Source organism: Canis aureus, chromosome 10 (genome assembly GCF_053574225.1).
Source record: "Canis aureus isolate CA01 chromosome 10, VMU_Caureus_v.1.0, whole genome shotgun sequence".
Taxonomy (NCBI): Eukaryota; Metazoa; Chordata; class Mammalia; order Carnivora; family Canidae; genus Canis; species Canis aureus.
Window position 1 is genome coordinate 23,777,743 of NC_135620.1, and position 25,953 is coordinate 23,803,695.

General features: G+C 57.9%; 1 protein-coding gene across 1 annotated transcript in view; it reads left to right on the forward strand.

Moving 5' to 3' along the window:
- The first annotated feature begins 347 nt into the window (after positions 1-347).
- The window catches only part of TCF7 (transcription factor 7), a 33,144-nt gene continuing 7,538 nt past the window's right edge, over positions 348-25,953 (forward strand). The window contains 5 exon segments of the mRNA XM_077911674.1: positions 348-610; positions 731-797; positions 1,301-1,425; positions 23,377-23,488; positions 24,293-24,383. Of these exon segments, the coding sequence (XP_077767800.1) occupies positions 359-610; positions 731-797; positions 1,301-1,425; positions 23,377-23,488; positions 24,293-24,383 (647 nt within the window). The 5' untranslated portion in view covers positions 348-358.

Here is a 25,953-nt window from a genome sequence, read left to right on the forward strand (position 1 = left end):
GCCCTTTAAGACTGTGCGCGCGGCCCTCGCCCCAGCCCCAGCCCCAGCCCCGCGGCGGAGAGGCGGAGGGGGCGGGGCGGCCAGGCCACGCCCCCGCCGGGCCCGCCCCCGCGCCCCCGCCCCGCCCCCCGCACTCGGCCGGCGGCGCCTTTGATGTTCGGACCCGCCAGCTCCCGGAGCCGCGCAGCCTGGCGCCCGCGCCCCGCGCCCCGCGCCCGCAGCCCGCCCAGGCGGAGTCGGCCCGCGCTCCGCCCGCCGCGCTTCGGGCTCGGAGGTCCGGACTCCGGGCTCGCCGCCTGCCGGGCCGGCCCCGCGCCCCGCACTCCCGCGCCCCGCGCCCCGGCGGGCCGAGCGCACCATGCCGCAGCTGGACGCGGGCGGGGGCGGCGCGGGCGGGGGCGACGACCTCGGCGCGCCCGACGAGCTGCTGGCCTTCCAGGACGAGGGCGAGGAGCAGGACGACAAGAGCCGCGACAGCGCCGCGGGCCCCGAGCGCGACCTGGCCGAGCTCAAGTCCTCGCTGGTCAATGAGTCCGAGGGCGCGGCGGGCGGCGCGGGGGTCCCGGGGGCCGGCGCCGGGGCCCGCGGCGCAGCGGAGGTCGGGGCCGAGGTGAGCGCCGGCCCGCGCCCCGCGCCTCTCCCGGGCCCCCGGGGCCCCCGCCCCCGCGACCCCCCCCGCCCCGGGCCGCCAGCCCGGCGCCCCTCACGGCCCCTCTGGGTCTCTCCGCAGGCGCTCGGGCGGGAGCACGCTTCGCAGAGACTTTTCCCCGACAAACTTCCAGAGTCCCTGGAGGACGGTGAGTCTCGCCCGGCGCGCCTGGCCCCGCTGAGGGCCGGTGGCGGGTGGGGGGGGGGTGGGGTGGGGGCCTCCCCCCGCCCCCCCTGCCCCCCTCCCCCCCGCCCCCCCGCCTCCCGAGGCTGCAGGAGGCGGCAAAGCCCGGGCGGGGGGAGCGGGGGGCGGGTTTCCCGGGCGCCGCCGGCCCGAGTCACTTCCGGTGCCCTGACCTTTATAGGAGTAAACAGACCCCCGCCATCTCCGCCTCCCCTCCTGCCCAGGTGACTGACTAATCCCCGGTCCTAGAGGAGAAGGCGTTGGCCCAGGTCCCTTGGCCGCAGGGCGGGCTGGGGGTCACGCAGGGGCCGCCGAGGGGAGGCCTGGACCCGGGGTCCTTCACCCGAGCTGAGGCACCCCGGCCCGTGCCTTCCCGGCCACACGCTCGAGCGGGACCCCTGGGCAACTCTTCCTCCCCTGGGGAGCCACCGGCCGGGCGGCGCGGCTGACCCAGCTGTGGTTTTTCAGGCCTGAAGGCCCCGGAGTGCGCCAGCGGCATGTACAAAGACACGGTCTACTCCGCCTTCAATCTGCTCATGCACTACCCACCCCCGTCGGGAGCAGGGCAGCACCCCCAGCCTCAGCCTCCGCTGGTAAGTGGCCCCGGCACCCGGCACCCGGCGGCCTTGGGCCTGCCACCTCCTTGACCAGGTAGGGGAGGCGTGGGCAACGAGTGGCTTTCGCCTACAACAAGATAGATACTGGCGTCTTCCCCCACCCCCCCCCCCCCCACATACCCAATGGGATCTGAACCAGGAGAACTTTGCTGAAGGCAGGAGAGAGGGCCCCAGGCACCACTCCTTTCCTCCAGCTGTTGGCTTTTGTCTTCCTAGCTGGCCCACAAGCAGGTGCAGGCCCTGTCCTGGTGCTAGGGAATGCCAGGGTACAGTCTGTTACCAGAGTTTTTTGAGCTGACACCATCCGCTCCCTTCCTAAGGATGCTGTTCGCAGTGTGGTCTGAGCTGTGAAGCTTTGCAGTTAGCCTTCACCCCAAGCCTAGGTGTTTGGAGGAAAGGGCAGAGACACTAGTGTGCTTCAGAGCTCCTGGGTGTGGGGGAGAAACCGGCTCTACTTTATTCTTATTGGCACCAGTGCACTCTTGCCAGAGAAAGACCCCAAAAGCAATGTGTAGAGAGTAGGTTTTTCTGAGGCTGGTTTGCTCTCACATGCACCAGGAAGGGTTTGCAGAGGTGTTTGAAATCAGCGGTGTGGGTAAGGGGCCCGTTTAATCATTTTGCTAATTAAATATGTTCAGGCACTTTGAAAAGATCCCTCGGTCTTTATAAACCCTGCTTTTCTCCCTCATTGGCACAGATGATCTAAAGGGCGAAGAGTCTATTCTGAGTGCATTGGGGCAGTACAGCTGCACTTAGAAAAAATTGAGATTAGTGTTTCAGACTGTCCTCAGGTGGCCTAAATCAAGGGGGACTTCAGAGCTCTTAGAGTACACGAAGTGTTTGAAGAACTCTGATGGCTCCAAATGGAGGCCCAGTGCAAGAGAGGCCAGCAGGTAGACGGTTCACGTGGCTAGTTGGGGAGTCTCCCCGAGGGAGGATGGTAACTGCCAGGCTGTCTCAGACCAGGAGTGAGGGGAGTTGGTTCTGAAAGCTGTTTTCATACTGAAGCCGGTGGGAGGTGAGAAGACAGATTGAGGCTTCTCTCTAGAAACCTCAGAATGGAAAACCTGGTAAACTGTTGACTATAGAAATGAGCCCCTTGTCCCTTGGACTCCTCATTTCCTCATAGACAGAAGGAGCATGTTGGTTGAGTAGTTTTTCTGCTCTAGGGTGGCTCCATCTATGAGGTGTTTGCTTCTTTCAAGGCTGTGGGTCAGGGGGCTTGCCCTCTGGCCTGGCCACCTGGTGCAACGCCTCTACCTCTCCCCAGAGACCTCTGCCCTGCAGTAGCAGATGCTTAACACAGATGCTTTTTGGTCCAACTTGGCATAACCCTACACTTTCAAACTGCTGGCAGGTGAGCTGCTTGCACGGAACGCTGGGGTCACTGTGACAGTCAGGACTTGACAAAAGGCCCAGGCCCAAGAACAGTCCCAGGAGGGCAGGCTTCCCTCCATCCTCTTGTGATCTTCACAGTGGTGCAGGGAAAAGGCAGGGTTTCTGCATTCCTTCATGGCCCAGAGAGAATGCCCAGAGTGGGAGGGCCTCGTTCTCTTTAAGGGTGTGGTGATGGGACCATTTGGTGTCCTTAAGCTCACACTGGTCAGAGTGTAGGCGAACGGCTGGCTGGCCAACTCCAGCCATCAGCATTGGGGGTAGGGGCTGAGGGCAGGCACACCATTGTTCCCCATGGCCTGGGTCGTTTGTTTTTTCAACTTCGGCATCTTTCTCAAGCTACTGTATGTCACACCCTCTCCTATAGAGGTAACCCCCCTTGTCCTACTCCCCACCCAGCTGCAGCCTCCCACTGCCTGGCTTCTGGGAACACAGGAGGAGGAAGGACCAGTTCTGGAGCTGATGTTCGGTGTGCTGGAACCAGCTGTTCTGCAGGGCTGGGGACAGAGACAAAGGCAAGGGCCTAATTTGGGGTGACAGTGGGTGAGGAAGATGTACATGAATATAGAGGAGCCTCTTTTAAGCAAACCTGATAGTTAAAAATGAATAGCATAGGAGTAATTGCTGTTGCGTGGATATTAAAAAATACAGTTGGTTTTAAAAAGCAAAATTGGTTGACTCCAAGTTTTGGGACCACATTTCATTAGAAAAGAAACTCACAGTGGGTCAGGAGTCCATTGTAGGGGCTCTGAGGATAAACTCCTTTTGGAGGTTTCCTCCCAAGCTCTGCTTTCCTGAGCCCATCTTCAGGGGACAGAAGACATGCTGCCCAGTTGCTGCCCACAGGCCTTAGAACTAGCCCGCCTGCCCCCACTGCCCTCTGAGAGAATCTAGGCGGTCAACAGTTGTGCTGAAGAGCTTTTAAGGCCAGTCGCTTAACTTCCCCCAGACAGCAGGGAAGGCGCATGTTGGGATCCTCCTCTGCCCACATGTGGGTGGAATGCCCATGTGGCTATCATGTTGGATGCCTCAAAGCAGGCCGACTCAAACCTTGCCAGGGTCAGTGGACCAAATGACCACCTCACAGCCATCTGCCAGGGGATAGAGGGAGATTTTTTTCCCCCCATAAGGGTGCTTCTTTTTGGTACATGGCTTCTAGTGAACTCTGTTTTGGGAAGGAAGAATTAGGTCAAAGTTTATCTTTGATGTTTGTGAGGCATCTAATATACGCTTGCAGGTAGTTCCTGGCCTGGGCCAGTAGCCACTGCTTATCTCTTGTTTTGTTTGCTCTGTTCTGCTCTGAGTTGGGGGTGAGGGTTAGGGTGGAAGGGCCAGTGAGCTGGTCCTGGGCCTGACTTTGAGGAAATTCTGGGATGAATAAGGCATTGCTCCCTAGGGAAACTCAAATTCTTGGATGTGCTCTAGTGGCCCCTTCTGTGGGTTCCACTTGGAGTCTTTGGCCTAGAAGGTTGCTGTGCTTTTTGCCATTTAGATGAACTGTGCAGAATAGGCAAATCTATGGAGAGGGAATATAGATGAGCAGTTGCCAGGGGCTAAGAGAAGAGGGGAATGGGGAGTGATTGCTAATGGGTATGGGGCTTCTTTTTGGGGTGATGGATGTGTTCTGGAACCAGGCAGCGGTGATGGTTGTACAATCTCGTGAATATACTAAAGCCGCTGAATTGTATACTTTGTAATAGTGAATTTTATGATGTGCAAATTACATCTCAATTGAAAAAAATAAAAAGGCTGAGCCTTTTGGCTCTTGCAGGGACTTGGGGCCGTTCCCCAGTGCCTGACCTCCACAACCGTCCTGGTGTGTGTGCATGCCCTCAAGCCAGGGCCCAGGCATCAGTTTCAATGTGGGGGATCCCAATTAAGGCAGTGGACCCTTGCTTGAGCTCACATTCCTGGACTCCAAGGTCTGAGATAGATGAGGGCTGTGCTAATGAGCTCTGTGGGAGGCAGGAGGTACAGGTATGAGCAAGACTTGAGCAGAGGAAGGAAGTGCTGCTGACACACGGCCACCATGTCCAGGGAAGCTCTGCAGAGATGCATCCACCCAGCCCTCTGTAGCTTCAGAGAGAGGGAGCAGCCAGGGCTTGCTGGGGAGGGTTAGTGAGGGTTGATCACCAGCCCTGCTTGGAGGGGTCTGGCACCAGGCTGGGCACTGGACAGAGCATGACCAGTCTCTGCCTCTGGGAGTGCCTAGCTGAGTGGAGGAGACAAATGAACAGGCTGGAACCAGGTCCTGGTTGGACAAGTGCAGTCACAGCAGGCCCTGCTGGGGCGTCCTGGTTGGAGCTGGCCCCCATGTGGGCTATGGAGGAGGGTCCACCGAGCAGCTTCTTGAAGGTACAGAGTTGGCCAGCAGATGAGGACAAAGAGTACCAGAGCTCCCCTGCACACATGCCACATCTCCCACTTCTCTACGTCTAAAGCCCAGGCCTCCGCCATCCCTCACCCAGAAGGTAGTAAGGGCCGCCTCTAGGCTCCCTTTTGGCTGCCTTCTTGGCCCCTACCTGAACCCCTGCTCTGACCCCCGATCCAGACTCCACATAGCAGCCCAGCATCAATCAGATCTCTTCTCTTGTGTGCTGAAACCCTGCAGTGGCTTCCCCTTGCTCTTGGAGTAAGCTCCAAACCACTCACCACAGCCCAAGAGCCTGGGTGGCCGGCCCCTGCTGACAGCCCCTCCTCGTCTGTACCATCCTCTTCCTCTCTCCCTGAATAGCAGCTACTGCAGTGTCCCTATCTGTTTTACACTCATCCCATTCTTTTCCACCTCAGGACCTTTGCACTTGTTCTTTCAGTTTGGAATTCTCTTCCCCAGCTCTCATATAGCTGACACCTTCTCCTTTGTCATTTAGTGCTTTATATTATTTTTTTAAAGATTTTATTTATTCATTTATGAGAGAGAGAGAGAGGCAGAGACCCAGGCAGAGAGAGAAGCAGGTTCCATGCAGGGAGCCTGATGTGGGACTCGATCCCAGGTCTCCAGGATCACGCCGTGGGCTGAAGGCAGCGCTAAACTGCTGAGCCACCGGGGCTGCCCTCATTCAGTGCTTTATTAAAATATCACTTCCCCCCCCCAAAAAAAAATAAAAATAAAAAAAAAAATAAAAAAAATAAAAATTAAAAATTAAAAAAATATATCACTTCCCCAGAGACACCTCCTGTGAACATCCAAGTGTGGCCCTCTGTCATTCCCCCAGACCTCTGCTGCCTCACCCACCTTGGTGGCTCTCACCACGGTGGGTGGCACTGCTTTATGATGCACTCACTATACTGAGACCAGAGGCTGCCCGTCTGTCAAAAGTATCTCTCTACCTTAGTCTCCTCATTTGTTTATCCAAGTGGTAAGCACCCCCCTACCAGAGTTGGGAGTGTGGATGAGAGGCAGCAGTGCCAGCGAGGTGCCCAGGAAGGTGCCAGCTTGTCCTGGGCTTGGGAGGTGGGGGGTTGGCCATAATTGATCCCTTCTCCCTTGTTCTGGCTTTTTTGAGGCTGGTGGTGGCTCAGTGGTAGACCCCACGTAGACTCCCATCTGGAGGGTTGTGTCTCTGCTTTGGGCAACCGGAGTCTGGAGGTCTGAACCCTGGGGGCCAGCTCTGGGGCAGGGACACAAGTGTACAGGCCCCTTCCCCCCCTCCTTTTTTTTTTTTTTTTTTAAGATTTATTTATTCTCAGAGGCAGAGCAAGCAAAAGAGCAGGGGAGAAGGAGGGAGAATCTCAAGCAGACTTCCCACTGAGTGGGGAGCCCAGACGGGGCTTGATCCCAAGACCCCGAGTTTATGACCCAAGCCGAAATCAAGAGTCAGACACTCAGCCGTCTGAGCCACCAGGTGCCCCCACCCCCACCACCCCCAGTGGCTCCTTTCTTGCTGCTGGACTTCACCTAGGGATTCTTGGGAGGGGAAGTACTATACTTAGAGCCAGGATGGGAGCCCTCACTATTCACTCCATCCTACCACCCCCAAAGATTTATCTGAAAGAAGTCCCCCTTCCCTAGCCATGTAGAAGCCCTTTATGTAAGAAGTGTGGGGCTGAAGCTGTTTTGTAAGAAAAGCTAGGGAAAAGACCCATTTGGTTGTTGGCTTCCATACCATTCTCAGACCTTTGCTCACATGGTCACCCCATGCATGCACCCCATTGTGCCTTGCCCTGGTTCTTCCCCTGCCGTGGAGGTGCATGTTTGCAGGCCCCGAGACGGTGCCCACATAAAGCCTCTTTATTCTCTCTCATATAGCTTCTAGTTTGCTCATGGGTTGCCTTCGTTGCCAGTGGGAGTGATGCTATGTACAAATGACTCCTCAGGTTCCTTTTCGATTATTTTCTTGGAGCAATATGCTTGAGGAGAATTACGAGGTTAAAAGAAAGAATCAGGAGTGCTTGGCTGGCTCATTCAGTAGAGCGTGCAACTCTTGATCTTGGGGTGGTGAGTTCGAGCGCCATACTGGGGGTGGAGACTACATTAAAAAAAAATCTTTTTTTTTTTTTTTTTTAAGATTTTATTTATTTATTCCCGAGAGACACACACAGAGAGAGAGGCAGAGACAAAGGCAGAGGGAGAAGCAGGCTCCATGCAGGGAGCCCAATGTGGGACTCGATCCTGGGACTGCAGGATCATTCCCTGGGCTGAAGGCAGACACTCAACCGCTGAGCCACCCAGGCGTCCCACAAAAATAAAATCTTAAAATAGTAGGAAGAATCATAGCATTTTGCTCCCCTGTGAGCCCTGTTTACTGCGGGTTCCTTGCATGCAAACTCCAACATGGAGTTTCTTTTTGGTTCATTTAATAGGTTCATGGTGGGAAATAGGACTTAAAAGTTATTTTGACTTGCATTCCTTCCTGACTTAGAAGGCTGTGTGGCATTGGCTGTGGTATTTGGAAAATCTGTGGCCCCCAAGGTGCATCTTAACCTTCAGACTATCCTCTTGCTGCCTTTCAGGGCCAGGGAAATACCAAAAGGAGGCTCATCCTGCCGGTCCTGCCCCACCCTGTCCCCAGGGGCTGCAGTTCCAGGACCCCTGCCCATTCCTCTAGCTCAGTGGGCTGAGGTCACCAAGGGCCAGGTGTTCCTCCCTCAAATGTATCAGGGTTTCACCGGACCAGCTTCCATAGCTCTATCCATCTCCCCAGGTACCCTGAGACTGAGTAGGGTTGAAGAGGAGAGAGCTTGGTGGTTACTTCCCGAAGCTGCCAGCAGCCCATGGCCTCCTGGGTTTCTTGAGGCTACCCCCCACGCCTTGCCCCGGCAGCAAAGGAGGTGTAGCTGAGCTATGAGAATGGGCTCTGGGGGCCTGGGTTTCTAGTCGTGACTGCTGAGGTCAGGCTGGATTAGGGTAGGTCTGGCTGCAGGGAGGGGCAGGTGGTGCCGTGGCCTCCTCTTCCCCGTGAGCCTCCTCAGGGGCCTGTGGTCCTGGAGCCGTAAAGTCACACTCCCTCATGCCTGTGACTGGCTGCTTCCTGCCACTGTGTACAAACAAGACTCTGGTGGAGGAAACAGGTGTTTTATCAGGTCACAGGGCCTCCCTTCCTCAGCAGTACAGTGCATAGATCTTTGGGTAATCACCTTCCTTCCACCAGTGGGGACAGGAAGGCCAGGTCAGGGAAGGGACCTTTCCAAAGCCCCTTCGAGGCACGGAAAGGGAGGAAGATCCACCCTCGAATACCGTATCTGTCTTTCCTTGGCTGAGAGGCCTCGAGTGAGTTCCTTAACTGCTGGGAGGCTGTTTTCTCATCTAGAAATGAGAAGGAGGACTCCGACCTCTTTGGGTTCCTGGGGCATGGAAGGAGGCAGTGTGTCTGGGGTCCATGGTCCACGGCACATGCTGTGAGTGCAAGCACTGGGGGCGGGTTGCTAACACTAGGGTGAAAGAGCTCCTTCAGAGGGTGGTTGGGTGCTCCTGAAGCTGGACTGAGATACGACCACGACACCTGTTCCTCCTCAGCTCCGCAGCCGGCTCCCCTCAGCGGCGTGGAGCCAAGCTGGCCAGCCTGCCTGGCCCCAGGGCCTCACGTGGCTGGTGACAGAGTGGCTGCTGTATCTAGAACCCTGGTTCCAGGCCCCTACTGGCATTTTCTAGCTTAGCCTTGGCTCAGCACAGAGGGGTGGTAGTCACTGCCTCCCGGAGCTCAGTTCTCTTGATGCAAAGACTCCTGGGGGCTCACAGTTAGCTTTGAGGTTCTGCCCAAGTTGGTGAAGGGCAGTAAGGAAGGAGAGGCCAGTGGCGGGCAGCCAGAAAAGCTTCCTGAAAGGACCAGCTGGAACCCTGCACAGGTGAAATGGGGGAACGCTCTGAGGGGGCAGGGGCAGTTTGAGCAGAGAAAAGCAGAAATGAGTATGTTCTTGGTCACTAGAAGGGCAGCCCGAAGCCCAGGGCCGGCAAGGAGTACCAGGTGAGGCTGGGGAAGAGCCAGCAGGGAGGGCCCAGCACGTGACCTTGATAGGCCGGTGGCACTAGTCCTAGAGCCTGGCAGTGGCTGGCGAGCACACGAAAGACCAGGTGGTGACTATTGGCAGATGGTTTGAGTTGGACACGGAGGGAGAGGCAGACAGGGCCAGCAGCTGGAGCAGGGTGGATGCTGGGAGGCCCAGAGCTGGTGGGAGGAGCACGAGCAAGGCTGAGGGAGGGGGTGGACTTTGGGCAGGGGAGACCCTGGTGTGTAGGCACAGGCCAGGCAAGAGAGCTTCAGAGGTGGAGGTTTGCATCTCCATGTTATTTGATGCTCAGTCTGTCTCTAGGGTCATGCATTTAGGGTCTGTTTACTGAAAGGAACTGCACCCCCAGAGGTTGAGTCCCTCGGCCCAGCAGTGATTTAGTCAGGGCCTCTTACCAGCACTGTCTTCAGCAGGACTGGAGTCTGGGGAGAGTCTCTGAGAACCTAGGACATTGTTAGCTTCTTCCTTCAGGCAGTTTGGGGCCTCCTCTTACAGATCTGTGATGCTTGGGGTTTGGTCTGGGCACCACCACCCCGCCTTACAAAGATGTGGCCTTAGCATGCAAAGTCTCTCAGGGGTGTCCCAGGTGGGTTTGTCTTGGTCATAGGGTTTGGCCTATTCTGGTCCTGCTAGAACCTTGGGCTCCCCATGCCGCAGTCCCCTTGTGCATGGGTCCCTGCTGGGTAGGGGCCATGGCTTGGGGTACGGCCAACATGGGTGTGAGTTGGGCCCCCTCCTGTGGGGAGGCTGCCCACGTAGCTTGTCCCATGGAGCCTGACTGCCTGGTTTTTGCCAACAGACATGGCTTTTGTGCCATAGCCAACTCCAGAGCCAGAGCTCCCTGGAGGTCAGAGGAGGCAGACGTTCTGCCAAATAAGCTTCCCCTACCTCTCTCATTAAAATGATCAGTTGTTTCCCTCTCTAGAGACAGGAGAGTTGTCAGAGCATTACACTATGTGCTTCTAAATGATGAGTGTATGGCTAAGGCACAGACAGGCAGGACGCGGTCCACCCCAGGAACTTGGGCTTTGGGGATTTGCATAGTTAGAGGGCCCCCTCCCCACAGTATCTGGGCTGGCCTAGCCAGGGTTGGCATGAAATAGCCCACTAGGCCCATGAGGGCAGGGAGCTGTGATGGAGAAGGAAGCCAGAGGGCAGGGCCACTTTCTTCCCTGGCTATGCGATCTCTAGCAAATCTGTTAACCTCTCTGGGGCTTGGTTTCCTTCACTAAATTGGCAGTGGGGAATCCCTGGCCAGGGAGGATTTCTGAGGTTCAGGTAAGTGTTGGCTGGAGACACCTGCAGCTCCTGTGGGCCTCAGGTGGCTCTTGTTGGGCATTGCCAGGACTGCTCCAGGGCCAGCCTCCCCATCAGGCAAGGGAGATGGGATGGAGGGACAGGTGATGGGAATCCAGGCAGAGGGCATTCTGACTAACTCTGACCTGGCTCTGGTGGCAGAGGCCCAGCCTCCCGGTCTGCTGGGCCGCCATCTGAAACGCATTACTGATGCTTTGTAAATTCCACATCATTTGGCCACATGAAAGCCTAGAATCTAAAAATAGCCACTCCCAGAGGACGCCCCGCATTGGCGGGGCTCAGCTGACCTCTGCACGCACACCCACCACCAGGCCACCTCCCTTGATGGGGAGCCCCGACTGGCAGGGCCACACCCACCCACCCTCCCAGTGTGGGCAGCCACTGCCTGGAGTCACTTTATCTGGGCACAGATCTCATCCAGCTGGTCAAAGCTTCAGGCCGCAAGGCTTTCCCCGGAGCAGAATGTCTGAAGGAACCAGGCGGGAGGCAGCTCAGGGTGTGTCGGTGGTCCCAGGACCACTTTCCCAGCTCCATACATGTCTGGAGTGTCTGTGGGACACGGATTGGGAGGCTAGTGGAACCATTTTACAGATGAGAAGACTGGGGCCCTGTAGGGGGGCAGCTGGCCACTGGCTGATGTGGTGGCCTGAGAAGGGCAGGGGGCCTGCCCAGGGCCCCACGGTGTTGGTGGAATGCCAGCCCTGGCAGGAAGGCAGGGCAGCTGTGCATCTCCAGGCTGCTGGGGTTGACTCTTTGCCCTGCTTTTCTGTGGGTTCCCTCTCCCTATGGTCTGTATGACCAACTGCAAACCACTCTTTTCCCTAAAAATAAACATGCTTATGGGATTGGGGGAAGCTTTGTAGCTATCAAAGGAAATAATAGGGTGTTTAAGAAAATTACATTGCGTTTTAAATAACCAGCATGAAAGTCATTAAGTTTGAAGTTTCATTCAAATCAGATGGCTCTGTGGCTGGCCCAGTGGCCAGGCGGGCAGAGGGTGGGTGGGCCCTCGGGGACACCGAGGGACAGCCTGCAGAGAGCTCTGTGGCAGCAGCAGCGATGTCACTGCTGGTACAGCCGGGGTCCAGGCAGGGCGGCTGCTTAGTGTGTGCCAGGCTGTGGCAGCCGCCCCACAGCTTGCTGGCCAGCTTGAAGCAGTGTGCTGGCGGGAACCGCCCAGCTGTGGTGGGTAGCTCCAGGGGTGGGGCTTGGGGGCGACCCCAGTCTGCAGGGTGTAGGGGCAGATGAGGCCAGGATTGCCAAGGCCACAAGGGTTGATGGCTGTGTTGAGGTAGGTTTTCAGGGCTGGTGGTTTGGGTTAGAAAGGGCTGGAGGAGACCTATGGGGCCAGGGCCACATCTGTCCTCTTCACTGCTGGCATCTTAGTGCCCCGCACAGCCCTGCAGAGCAGGTGCTCAGCAAACCGTTGTTGAAAGAGTGACAGCAGGGGCGCCTGGGTGGCTCAGTGGGGTAGGCGTCTGCCATCAGCTCAGGTCAATCCCAGGGTCCTGGGATGGAGCCCCACATCCAGCTCCAGGCTCAGCGAGGAGAAAGAAAGAAAGAGAGAAAGAGAGAGAGAAAGAAAAGAAAGAGAGAGAAGGAAAAGAAAGAGAAAGAAAAGAAAAAGAGAAAGAAAGAAAAGAAAAAGAGAATGAAAGAAAGAATGAATAACAGCAGCTTTAGTGGTGGATGTGTCGAGAGCTTCCCAAGTGCCAGGACTGTGCCCGGAACTTGGAGTCCCAGAGTTGGGATCCTTATAGGACGCTGAGAAAGTGGTTACTGTTACTGCTCTCATTTTACAGATGAGGAAGCTGAGGCTCAGAGAGGTGAAGAATGTGCTAGGACCTGGAAGAGTAGGGCTTGCACTGAGGTTTCTTTTGTCCCAAGATCCATGCTCCTTGTGGCTCTGCCCCTTAGTTCTTAAGTGTGTGGAGGCCTTAATGCTGAGTGGTACCTTCACGCCTGTTGGGTTTGTGAGCTGGAACCAGCTGGGTGCTCTGGGCCCGAGGACACTCTTGACCCTCAATGCCCCTCCTGGACATGACCTCACAGCTCTGGGCCTAGGTCAGGGCTGGATACTTTCCTCCCTGGACATCTGACAAGTCAGGGTTGTGTTTTGTGGTTGGAAGCAGGAGCTCAGGGTTTCCAGAATAAATGTTGCCCTGGAACATGTTTCCAAATAACGTTTAAGATAGATCAGGGCTGGCGGCTGACGGAAGCATGGTCTGTTAGTGGACCCTTTGCTCTTTCTAGCTCTGGTCGTGGTTTGGCTTCGAGCTCAGTGTGGGGCCTCTCTGGAGCAGGTGCCCTCCTCTGTGTGCTGTGGGGCTGGGCTGGAGGTTGTCCTATGCCCCGAGTCACTGGGAATGGCCGTGTCCCCAGGCATGGTGTATCATGTCTGTTGGCATTGTGTCGCTCCCCTCCCCCGTGGGCAAGTCCGGCTGGGGCATTTTGAGAACAGCGTTTCCTTATACCGCTGCCCTCCTTTGCCTCCCATCCCCTGGCTCTGGTCACTGAAGGCCGGTCAGGAGCTTGGCCGTCGGGCCTGATAGCAGTCAGGCAGGAGTCCAAAGGAAAAATCAAGGGCCAGTGGACCTAGCCTGACCCAAAATCCGGCTTTCCTGAAAAGCCTGGTTTAGGGACGGGCTTGCTTTTGTCTTCTTTTTTTCCCTTTTATTTTGTTCTTCATTAATTTAACCCCAACATCAACCTCCTGAGATATTGACAGTCATACCTGGATTGGGAGCCCAACAAGGCTTGGGGAGACCTATACCTTCCAAATGCTGGAGGAGTGATTTGAACCCAAGCCTCTGTGTTTCCTGCCCTTACCACCAAGCTTCCTGGCCTCAGACAACATGCCTATATACTCCTTATTAAAAACGTGGGTTTTGTAGCCCCAGCTGGGTCCCCCTGGGAACCCCTTCCACCTCCGTCCCCACTCCTTACCCCCCAAGAGTTTGGGATTTCCCCCTCTCCCTTGTGTTTTTATACTGGTAAACCTAGGTGAGTATCTGTCTGCAACAGCTGTCTGGTGTGGTTTTTGGAACCCCCTAACTCAGCTTCCTCAGGGGGCTCTCTTTGGAGGGCCCCTGTGGCAGGTGGAGCAGCCCTGCGCTCCTCTCTCTGTGGACATCGAGTCTGAAGGGCTTGGTGAGGGCGCTGAAGCCTGGGTCGGCTCCTTTCCGCTCTGTGCCCTGCCTGCCTTGGTGTAAACTGCTGGGCTCAGTCCACGCAGAGCCCCGGGGCCTCAAGTGGCGGGAGCTATGAAGGTGAGACCCAAGTGAGTTTCCTGACCACGGCCCCAGGGAGGAATGGTCCTTCTGGGTCTAGTACAGACAGCTTACCAGAGACACCCGTCTTGTCTTCGCTTCTCAGAAGTTGGCTCAGATTAATCAGGGCAGAAGTGCAGTGCTGAGATCTCCAGGTGTCCCCCGCCCGGCCCCAGGGGTCCCATCAGCCCCCCTGCCTTTCTAGGCTCTGCCTGGGCTCTCTGGGCTCTCCTTCCTAGGCAGCCTGCTTACTCGTCTAGACAGGCCCCAGTGAAAGCCACCCCTGTTGCTGGCTGCTGTCCCGAGCCCTCGTCGCCTGCGAAGGGGTGAGCACAGGCCAGACCCCATGGGAAGGATGACCCATCACGTTTCCTTTAGTCATTGATGATGGAGAAACTGAGTCACTTGTGAGGACAGGGCGAAGGCACACTGCTGGTCAGTCAGAAAGGTGCTCAACAGGGGTCATTGGCCAAGTCAGGGGTCCTGGGTCCCTGGCGGGCTGGAGGTCTGAGTGGGGAGGCTCAGAGAGAGGGAAAGGGAACCTGGGAAGCCCTGGCTTCGCGTGCAGGGTCTCCATGCTGGTCTGAGGTCTGTCCCTGAGTGGAGAAGATCTCTGGCCAGGACCCCCACAGGGCTGGATTCCAATCCCAATCTGTTGCTACTTGCCATGAGCCCTTGGGCACGCTATTTAGCCTCTCTGGGTTTCCCATTCCCTGTCTGCAAAGTCTGTACGGGTCATCAGGTGACAGGGGAAGACTGGTCAGATCCTGGCAGGGGGTGGAGGTCTGCTGTGCGTGCCTGGGGACACAGCGGGCTGTTAGCAGCCCAGGCTGCCGTCTCTTCCTGCCTTTCCTACAGAGCCTGTTGGCTTTCCTCCGGGGAACCAAATCTCTGAACTTCCCTGAATCCCCCCATCTGCAGAGCCTGCTCTCCCTCCTGCCAAAGACAGGCTGAGCTCCGAAGCCGTCCTGGCCTACTCGGCTTTTGGCAGGCTCCTGAACAGCCGGGCACCGAGGAGGAGCCAACCAAGACCACCTGCACCGGGAGGGTGGAGAGGGCAGGGGTGCCCTGCCACAGGGCTGCTGCAGAGTCCCCACCCGGTGTGTCAGCAGCATCAACTAGCAGCTCAGCTGCAGCAGCTCCCGGAAGCTTCTATTTTCCTCTAAAAACATCCTGTCCTGAGGGGCGTTCACCTCAAAGAGGAGGAAGGAAAACACAAGTAAACGAATGCACAGAAACCACTGGAGGCTATGGGCCAGGCCACTCAGCTCAGTGAGGTTCAGCTAGCTCGGAGGGTGCCTTGGGGCCAGGCTGGGTCTAGAGCAGGCCTGTGGTTTGCCAAGGCCTCCTGCAAGGGCTCTGGTCCTCACCTCTGCTGTGGCAGGGCCCCGTTATCTGATGTTGAGGCCAGGCAGCTGGTAGACTGGCCACACGCACCTGGCAGGGCTCTGTGCAACCACAGCAACAGTCCTCTGCTGGCAGGTGGGACCGAAGCCTCCTGGTCCACAGGGTGTGGCCCAGCCATCCCCCAGGCCTCCAGCTCGGCCAGCCACACAGCCACGGCTCCGTGCTCTGCGGTGGGTGGCGGGCACAAGGCGTCCGGCACGCTGTGGGTGGGGAGCTCTCGGGCCGTCCTCTGGAGAGCACCGTGTCCTGGGCAGTAGGGCCCAGAGCGGGGGCTGAGGATAATATGGCACAAGCCTTGCTAGGGTATGTCTGCAGAGGTAGGGTCCGCCAGGATCGCCAAATCTAGGCCCATTTGATATGCAGACAAGTCCCACTTGGAAGGGCTTTGGGGGGCTTGCTTTCTTCTCAGAAACTCATCCCCGGCATCCCAGGCCTTGGGGCAGCTTCCCACTCAGCAACTGGCCAGACTCCTTGGTGCTTAAGCAACCACTGTTGCTGGACAGTGGGTCCCAGTTCTGGACACAGGTCTGGGGGAGCTGTGGGGCTACCTGGTGGGCCCTAGAGGTGGGAGAGGAACCACAAGGGACTGATCCAGGCCAGAGTGGATGGAGCCTGGCTCTTGGCAAGAGTGGGGAGAAGAGAAGTGAGAACCAGAGGGGACTGTTGAGCATGGCCAATATGGGGGGTTATGTGGGGGTGCTGAGCCTGGGAGCTGAAGCTCAGCCCATACTCATGCCGCCCAAGCCGTGTGCCCTTGTGTGGGTCCAGGTGTCTGTCCACAGAAAGATGTACTTCTTCTAATTAGTACAAAGGCTCCATATGAATTAGCAGCAGCCCTGGCTTTGGCTTTCTGGTTATTCTGACTGCCAAAGTACTGCAGACAGGAAGAGACTTGGGGGGAGGGTGGGTCGGAGGCGACGTGGGGTCTCAGATGTCAGGCAGGATGTCCCTGACTCTAGGCAGTGGCCCCTGCTCTTTCCAGCTTCCCGAGTGCTGCTGTGACCTTATGTCCAGCTCCAGCCAGGGTGCTTTGTCCAGCACTGCCACATTCTCCCTAAACACTGGCTCATGCTGGGATCCCTCCCCATTCCTGCTAGAGACCCAACTTGGAGGGCCCAGCTTTCACTCAGGCAACAGAAACCGTGCAGGGTGCAATCTCAGATCTCAGGGAGGCAGTGAAGACAGACAAGTGAACAGACACTTCAGCGCAGTAGGGTCGGTCTGCGTGCTGCGGTCGGTGGGCCACAGTAGGGGACCCCTGCTCACACGGGGAGGGTAGGAAGGGCTTCCAGGGCGAAGTCTCATTTATGACAATGTCTGGGAGATGGATGGAAATTGGCCAAGCCAGGTAGGGGGGGGATTTCTAGAGGTAGATTTAGTGGGCCCTCCCATGGCTGGAGCATAGCAGGAGAGGGGGGGAGAAGAGATGTGGCTGTCCGGTGTCACCAAAGACCCAGAGAGCCCACCAAGGGGTCCCAGCACGGACCTGTTAGAAGGCCGCATGGCCACAGGCAATCTTCTCAACCTCAGCCTCATCTGCCTCGTGTGCAAAGCGGGGAGAATGCTTTTCTCAAATGGGTTGTCACAGGTGACTTTTACAGTAAGTACTTCGCATCCCCTCTTTGCACCTGCCAGCAGCAAACAGTAACTGTGCCAATAGCCCACCTTCCTGCCCTGGAAGAAACACGAGGCTCGGGGTATGGATCTGCTCGTCCCCATGGGGCTCTCTCCAGCTCCAGCACAGGCCAGAGGGAACAGGGGAGCCAGGAAGCAGAGACGGGAGTCCGATCCATGGTGGATGAGGGAGTGGGGTGTGCAGAGGTTCTGGGGCACCAGGGATTCTGGAGGCCTCCCCTTAGCAAGTCTTAGTGAACGTGCCGAGTACAGAACCGAGCCAGGCCTAGAGGACTACAAGCCCGTTGTGCCCTCTAGGACCCCCAGGCTGACCTCTGCACCAGGTGGGTACCTGTGCTTGCTGGGCTGGGGAGCCCCAGTCAGGTCACAGTCCCTTCCTGGGAAGTGACCCGTAGACTGAGGTCAGAATAAGAAGGAACGAGGCATGCAAAGAGCAGGAGGAAGCAGGGAAAGTTCTGAGAGGACAGAGGAGGGGTGGGCAAAGGTGCTGAGGCTGAGAAAAGCTAGGCTCCAGAAGAGCTAGGCACCGAGGCAGGTGAGGGACGGAAGAGGGGCGGGCCTGTGCGGTGGGGCCATCAGGCAGGCAGGCAGCTGGTGTGGCCAGAACCCCAATCCTAATGGCCCTGGAACCTGTGAAGAATTTTTAGAGTCAGGGAAGTGCTGGCTTGGATACCTGAGCCACCAGTGTGAGGAAGGGAAGCTGGGGTGGACAGGTATCCCCTCACATGCGCCCTCTGGTTCCATCCATGACCACCATAGGCCTCGGGAAGAGTGGGTAGCGTCACAGCTCAGCTGCTTACTGTGTGTTTTGCGCAAGCAGTACCACCTCTGTGTGCCCGTCTGCTCTTCTATCAGATGGAGAGAGTATTTCTGCCTCTCGCTGAAGAGCATAGGAGTTACCCTCTGGAAGGTACTCAGAACTGGGCCTGACACATGGTAACCCCCCACTTATCATTAGGAAACGCTTTTCTCTCCCCCTGAAACATTTTGGCCTGGCACCCAGGCGCTCAGTGACCCAAGCTGACCGACCATGTCTGTCGCTGGTGATCAACAGAGCATCTGGATGTGAGGGCCGGGGACTGGGGGCGCTAGGGACATGTCCTTCCTGGCACAGCCCCTGCCACAGGGAGGCCGCTTTGGGGGGGGCCTGGCCTGGCCTCACGCACTCCCCCCACCCCGTGTGAGGCCAGAGGAAGCGGCAACTTTCTTCGCTGGGAAAGTGTGAGAGGCTAGCGCGTGTGGGGGTTTTCAGAGTCAACCGTCAGAGGCGAGGGAGTTTTGTCTGCCGGTGGCGGCGAGGGCTCTGAGGGCGCACAGGGCCTGTGAGCGGACCCACAGGCCCGCTGCGGTCTGCAGGGAAAATGCAGACGGTGTTTATTTTTCACCGGAGCCCGCAGGAAGTAGGGGGGCGAGGGGGTGAGGGAGAGCAGCCCAGCCCTGCCGGGCCCAGCCTAGGAGCAGAGGAGACCTGCCCCGGAGCCCCTCATTTCCACCTCCTCCTGGCTCCAGGCTCCGAAGGAGAGGAGCGGTGCTAGGGCAGCTCAGTGAGCAGTTTCGAGCCGTGGGCTAACGAAAGTGTCCGGAAGGCCACCGACCACCTCTGGGATGGGGCATTTTGAGTCGGAAGGTGAAGAGCAGTAAAAGCCATGCACCGGCAGGAAGGATGGCCTCCCGGCCCCAGGGTCTCTGAGTCCTGGCCCTGTCCTCTGGTGCTGTAGCCCCGGGGCGGGGGGCATCCGGGCGGAGGCAGAGGGACGGGATCCTGGAGTGTCCTGACCGAAGAGTATGGACTGCTGTTGAGCCTTCTGATTGTGTGCGTTCCACCACGCCGGGAACGCAGGGCCCAGCTCTGTGCTTGGCACTCTGCCCCCAGGTAGGAGAGGCGATCACGGATGTGCCGTGGAGATCCTGAGAGCCTGATGAGGACGGTCAGCCCCGGCCTGCCCCTTGCCTTGGAGGCCGGCGGTCATCATCAGAGGAGAGGAGAGGGGTAGCTCCAGTCACTGGGCTCCCCGTACACATGCCAGGCCCCAGGCAACCCCAGCTTGCTGTCTGGGCAGCCTGGCCCTGGGACAGCCTTGTGCTGAGGCCGTGGAGCGGGACGTTCCCCTGGCTGAGGGGCGTGTGGGGCACTGGGCCCTCCGCCAGACGGTTCCCCCTGGCTACCATCGCAGACGTGGAGGGGGGCAAGGGCACGAGGCTGAGGGGCAGCCTGCATAAAACGTGGGAAGGACTGGCCAAGTCCTCAGTGCCCTGCCCTGGAGCCCTGGCCACCCAGGGCCTCCAGTGAACGGCAGGCTCTCTGTCCCACCCCTGCCCACCTGGCACCTCTCCTGTGGTTTGGCTGCAGACTCCGGTTTAATTAGAGGCTTTCCCTCATTTCCCAGGGAGGGCTGGTGGACAGGATGAGCCCTCTGACCACCGGGCGGTGCCTTCTACCTCCCACCCCCTCAATACCTTGCTCCACACATGCATCCCAGGCCACGGGCTGTAGGCCGAGCTGGTTCTGGGGTTTCCTAGGCCTGGCTTTGCTATACCCTGGGGCTTAGCGCCAGCCTGGCCTACAGCAGTCAGCTCTGGTCCTCCCATCAGGTCAGAGGGTTCTCCCTGGTTCCCTGGCCAAAGCTAGCCCTTCGCAGGGATGGGAGGTTTGCTGGGAAACATACTGTGGAGCCACCCTCCCTTCCCTCAGAGCAAACCCACCCTACCCCCTTCCTGGGCAGAGTGGGACTCTGAGACCATCTTCCTGTACCTGGCACATTGGAGCCCAGGCTCTGGTTCTAAGACTTCCCTCCAAGGGTATCCCCCTCCACCCCCCCCGCCCCGCCAGCCAGGCTTATAGTCTTGGGGGCCTAAGAGCCAGAGTCAGGGCTCAGATGGCAAGGCCTTCTCTGAAGCGGGGGTTTACATTCAAAAATCCCTAGGCTGGAGGGACCTGTGGAGGGTGCTCATTCCACCCACTGGGCAAGGGCTCCAAGCGTTTGTACCCTTAGGTGGCAAATGGTGGGATGCTTTCCACCAGAGTCCCAGGTTCTTGAGGCCGTGGCCTTGTCTGTCACAAGGCCCGGTCAGGGCTGATGTCTGCCTTTCACTGTTTTGGGGATCTATCAGAATAAAAAGGCCCCAGAGACCTCCAGGAAGCTTCCTAGGCCGTCAGCCACTGCTCCCCAAAACTCTGACATGAGGCAGAATTTTTGGATCTGTGATCATTGAGGTAGTCAGGGCTGCTTTTCTCATCCTCTTTATTCAAGGGGCAAACTGGCCCAGCATCCTGTAATGAGAAGGTTCATGTAAAGGTCAGAGAGCCTTGGAGCTGGGCTTCCAAGCCTGCTTCACACTGTGGCACACTTGAAAGTTCCCACTAGACTACCTGGAGGAGGAGGCCGGACACACATGGGAGGTGCTGGCTGTGAGCTGGGAGGAGAAGGTGGGGTGGGGGGAGGGAGAGTGGGGCCTGACCACACAGTGCTCCGCAGGCTCTCTAAGGGTGTTGGCAGCTCCAAGCAGAGGAGAGCTGTGATCTGATTTACACTCTTGCTGGCTGGAGGCCTGGTGGAGGAACAGGGGGCCCCTGGAGTCGTCCAGGTGAGAGGCGACTGTGGCTTGGACGGAGTCAGGGACAGGGAGGAAGAAGCGGTGGAGTGCCCTCTAGATTATTTTGAAAGTAGAGCCAGTAGTACCTGATAAATTGGAGGTGGGATGTGAGAGAAGAGTCTAGGGTTACTCCAAGGTATTTGAGCAACTGAAAGAGAAGAGCATTTGGGGCAGAAAACCATAGGCTCTGCTTTGGACGTGTTGAGTCTGGGCAGCATTTCAGACTTCTGGGTAGACTTGGTGAATATACACTGGGGGAGTGGAGTTTCCCAGAGGAAGCAGGGGCTGACGTGGAAACAAATGGCAGTCATCAGATGAAGACATGGAGAGCTGTGCCCCCAGATGGGAGCACTCTGGGCGTGAGGGCAGGTGGAAAGCCAGTGCCCGTTTTGGGTCAGGTCAGGAAGATGAGCACCAGAAGGTAGGCCGACAGAGCAGCCTGTGAGCCTGGAGGCAGACCAGGCCAGTGTGGCATTCTGGAAGCAAAGCGAAGAAACTATTTCCAGGTGGATGGAGGAATGAGTTGTGTCCACTCCTGCCTAAGCATTGAGCTCTGTGGTGTGGCAGGCACCGGGGACCTTGAGCAGGGCCATCTGGCGAAGTAATGGGGCAAGGACGGCTCTGCTGAGGTGTGCAGCAAAGGGGAGTGAGAGAGACAAGAGGTGGTGGCCGAGGAGGATTATAAGGGGGAGAAATGGCAGCCTACTGGTCCCCTGCTGGAGACGCGGCTGGGCCCACGGCAGGCGCTCAGTAGGTGAAGGATTCCGCAGGTGTCCACATCCCCCACGGCTGTCCCACCCCACTTCCTCCGCAAGCCTGAGGATCCTACATTGTATCCTTTGTTCCCACACGCACCCTGATTCTGTCCCAGAGGTGTCTGGGGTCAGTCTGGGGGTAGAGAAAGCCAGAGTGCAGCATGGGCCCCCAGCTTGCTCACAAAGCCCGGCCTCAGAACAGCAGCAGGAAAGTCGGCAGCACCCAAGGCCTGGAGCCACCATGGCCCGGTCACCAGCCTTCTGGGCTGATGTTGCCAGTGGGCTGCCGGGCATGGGTCTTCCCCGTCTAGGCAAATCCTCTGCGGCAAGTCCATTGCCAGGCGGGGACTCCGATAGCATTGCCTCGGTGCACGGGAGGGCCTTTCTGCATGTCCCTTCCTCCCAACTCAACACCTGAGTCCTTGAGCTCTTGGGTGCTGTGTGGCTGTACCCTTACAACAACCCCATTGTCCTCTCCATTTGACAAGGAAACAGATACTCAGATCCTGTAGTAGTTCTTAGAGGCCACATACGTCAGAACCAGGACCTGAACAGGCCAGCCAACTCCTCATTGGGTTCACAGAGGAGCACCCTATGGGCTGCCCCAGGAGGCCAAGGGAGGGCTCCGGTTAGAGGTGCTCACAAATCCATGCTAACCACAAAGGAGCCACTGCCACTGGGACATGAACCTCATCTGCCTGAGGGAAGGCTCATAGTCCTGGTCTGTGAGACTCTTCCCAGTGGGCAGATGAATGGGCAGGGGACTGGACAGGTGGCAGTGTCAGCACCTGCCCCACACCCCTGGGGAAGGTGCTGCAGCTAATAGCCCAGCCTCAAGCCCCTTTGAAGGCAGGAGTGTGGGGCAGAGGGCAGCCAGGGCTGCTGCTGTGAGCCTCACACTAAGTACACTAAGTAGCAGCTCCTACCTGGCCTTCCCTCTCAGCTCACCCTGGACCCCAAACAGCCAATCCCAAGGGACCTGTGCCAGGCCTCACCATGAGCTACCCTGAGCTTCCCCAGGCCTGGTGATGAAGGAATCATGAACCCCACCTATTACGCAAGAGAGGAAACTGAAGCCCAGAGATGTTAGGGAGTCTGGCTCAATTCACCCAGTGGGAAATTTCACCCACAGGGTAGGATGGAACCCAAGTCACCACCTCTCATTGCTGTCCTCCAAAGATGTCCTATTTCTTCTGTGCATGAATCAGAAGTCACTTATCTGTGCTCCTAGCATCAGAATCCCCACAGGTGAACTTCCCAAGTGGAAGCTGAGCCTCAGTGGTAGATGGTGTTCCCAGGATCCTGGCCTGTGCAGGTGTGCGCTGGGGATGTGCAGAGCTGTGCCTTGGCCCCAAGCAGCACCTCCCTGTGGCCGGGTCGTATGGGGAGCCCCCTTCCCAGCATGAGTCATCTCATGACAGATCCATGTGACCAGTGTGAAAAGTAAGAGTCCTGTGTTGCTGAGGAAACAGGAAGTGGGGGCACTGGGTGGGTTGGCCCTAGAGAAACCCTGGCCCCATCTAGCCCACCTGCTCTGAGTTAAAGGGCTGATGGGAACTTTCCCTGTACCCACAAATCCTGTAAAGTCTGAGGTGGAATAGTGGGTCAGATGCGGGAGCCTAAGTCTGGGGGCTGGAGGAGGAAAGAAAACTCTAGGCTGTCCTGGAGTAAGCCTGGTCTTCTGACCATTACCTGCTGTCCACGGCTGGAAGCCTTGACCAGCCCCCCCAGACAAGCCACAGGGCCGCCACAGAGAAATCCGGGAGGAGGGGGCAGGAGTGTCTCAGATCCAGAGGCAGAAAGAATTTCCTGGACAGGGGAGGGAGAGGTGCCTCCTGGAATTGAGTGTACAGAAACCAAGAGGCTCTCGAGGCAGTAGGGCTGCTTGAGCCAAGTCTGGGAGGCTGTGGGCAGGGCCGCTGACTGCACACAGGATGGTCGAGTAGTGCCCCCTCCCAGAGGCCTGTGGTTTTTAACCACCCCCACTTTGCTTTGACATTTGGGCTACCCACACAGCTAAAAGAGGCTCTGTCTTCATGTATACCCCTAGCCCCGGGCCTCCCTCCTTCGGGTCTCCCCACATTCACACCCCACCCCTCATTTTTCAGCACAACAAGGCCAGTCAGCCAGCCCACAGCGTCCCACAACTCTCTCCTCTCTATGAACATTTCAGCAGCCCACACCCTACATCTGCACCAGCCGACATCAGCCAGAAGCAAGGTATGGATGGGGGGAAGGGGAGGGGCCTGACAGCCCCAGGGGGGTTCTGAGTCCAGGGGGCTAGGCCCTTTTCACAGCCGGAGAACCTGGGGCTGCGCAAAATCCAACCCCAAAGACAATGCTAGAAGGGTGGATGGGGAGCCTGAGGGCAGGTGGTGCCAGGTCAGATTGGAAGGCTTCAGGTTGAGGCCGGACCCTACTCCTGAATGGCCTCCCAGGGCCGGTATGTGGGAGCAGGCATCTGTGTAAAGCTGAGGACAATAAAACTTGTATCCTTTCCCTCCCCCCAGTGAGAAAATGGAAAGTGGTGGTTGTGATGGCTGATTCACCTCAGCCTCAGGGAAAGTCATTCTGAAATCAGCCATTGTCGGCTGTGGGAAACCTGCTGACTCAACCGTGGGGAGGAGAGGGGGTGGGTGGAACCCGGGCTGCCCAGGCCAGGGGGCCTGCCTCCTGCACACAAAGCCAGGCCAGAACCCCCAGCTGAGAGACCCCAGCTGAAGACCCGTGGTGGACCGGGGCATGGTGGGGCCAGCCTTCCCCATCTTGAATGACTCCACCTCTGCCCCTGGCCAGCCGGTATCCTTAAGGCTGTCCTACCCAGCCTCTCTGCCCTCGGTTTCCTAGCCTGGAAGTGGGGCACTGTTCTTACGCTGGCATGGTCCTGAACAAACCAGTATGTCTGGTCCTCTAGCTGATGGAGGTGGGGTCGAAGAGGCCCCACAGGAGGCGCTAGGATGCAGTAACCAGCCGCAGTGGCTTCCAGGTCAGGCTGGATCCCTCACGCAGCCCCCTCTCCTGTAGGCGTTCACAGGCCTCTGCAGACCCCTGACCTCTCCGGCTTCTACTCTCTGACCTCAGGCAGCATGGGACAACTCCCCCACACCGTGAGCTGGTGAGTGTGGGCCCCGTGGGAAGAGGGCACCTTGCGCTCATGAGACCCACACCTGCCGTGGCACTTTGCTCTCCAGCCTACTCTGCTCAGCATTCTGCCGCCAGCCGTGTCAGTCCCACGGGCCGCCCAGCAGCTCGGTCCGTTCCCCAGGTAGCCAGCCCGTCACGCTCCCCTTGGCTCCTGGCCTTAGCCCCACGGCACCTGAACTCTGCCCCCGTGTGAGATATCTGGATGGCTTGGGGGTGGGGGACACCGAGCTGCCCAGGGTCATGAGCGTGTAAGGAAGAGCTAGACCTGCCCGAGCAGGGAGGGGACAGTATGTGTGAATGGCTATGGGACAGGCTTTTGCCTCCCGGCCACATGGTAGGCACGGGAACACTTCCTGCTCCTCGCAGTGCCTACTGTTGACTAGTCCCTTGGCTGCGCTCCCTGAGGAGCAGAGTTCTGTGCCCCCTCCGTGCCTGCTTGAGCTCAGGCCCCTGGCCAGCTGCCTGGAGAGCCTGCTGCAAGTCTGTGAAGGCTGGGCCAGCAGGAGCCAGCCTGAACGTGAAGTCAGTAGGCCCAACTGTAGGCCGGAGGGCCCGTCTTCAGCTGGAGCTAGGTTGCAGCGGGCATCAGCCCATCAGCCACAGTGTGATCTGGACAGGTGTGTGGCCTCTGAGCTGGGGCAGTCACCCCGCAGCAGGGAAGCGTGGTTTTCCCAGGAAGGAAGGGAAGCCCAGAGGCCTGCCCTCTTCTATGTGCTCTTTAGCCACGTTCAACTCATGCCTCCATTTTCAGATTCTCCCTGGGCTGTGCACCATTCTGAATACCAGTCAGGGCTGTACCTCTTAATGCCCTCAGGTTTGAAGTTGGGTAGGCAGGGTTCTGGACAGCAGAGTGGCATGGCACTGCTGACGCTGGCCAGCCCTCAGGCCACTGCCCTCTTGGGACCTGATCCACCTGGTGCGCTCCCCAGGCCAGAGGCCTGACAGCACAGGACAGTGTTAGCACTGGGTACTGTACAGATTCAGAGGGGTGCCTCGTCCTGCTTGGGATTTCAAGGGCTTCCATGAGAAAAGGTTGTGTAGCCAAGCAAGGCCTGAAGGAAGATGAAGAATGAAAAGGAGCAGAACCACCCAGTCGTCCTGACAGTGTATGCAGAAGCCCTAAGAGAGGTGTCCAGCCTGTATTGACCAGGAAATTTCAGGAATTTCAGGCTGGAGTGAGCAGGATGGGCTGGGGCTTCCTAAGCTGAGTCCTAGGAGAATGCTGCTATTTCTGCTCCTGAAGTGCCAGAAAGCTGCAGAGGGAAATAGGAGCAGCACAGGTTGCCCTCTGGTGGCAGAGGCCGAGTACAGACACCGAAGGCGTCCTAGCAGAGGCTGATACCCTGCACACTATGGGTCAGGCCCAAGCAAGGTGGGGAAGTCCTTCCCCACATCTGGCCAGTAGCCAGACTGCTAACGGCTGTCTCTCCTAACCACAGGCCCAGTCCTCCTCTCTACCCCTTGTCCCCTTCCTGCGGATATAGACAGCACTTCCCTGCCCCCACTGCAGCCCCTGGCGCCCCCTACCCCAGGTGAGTCCC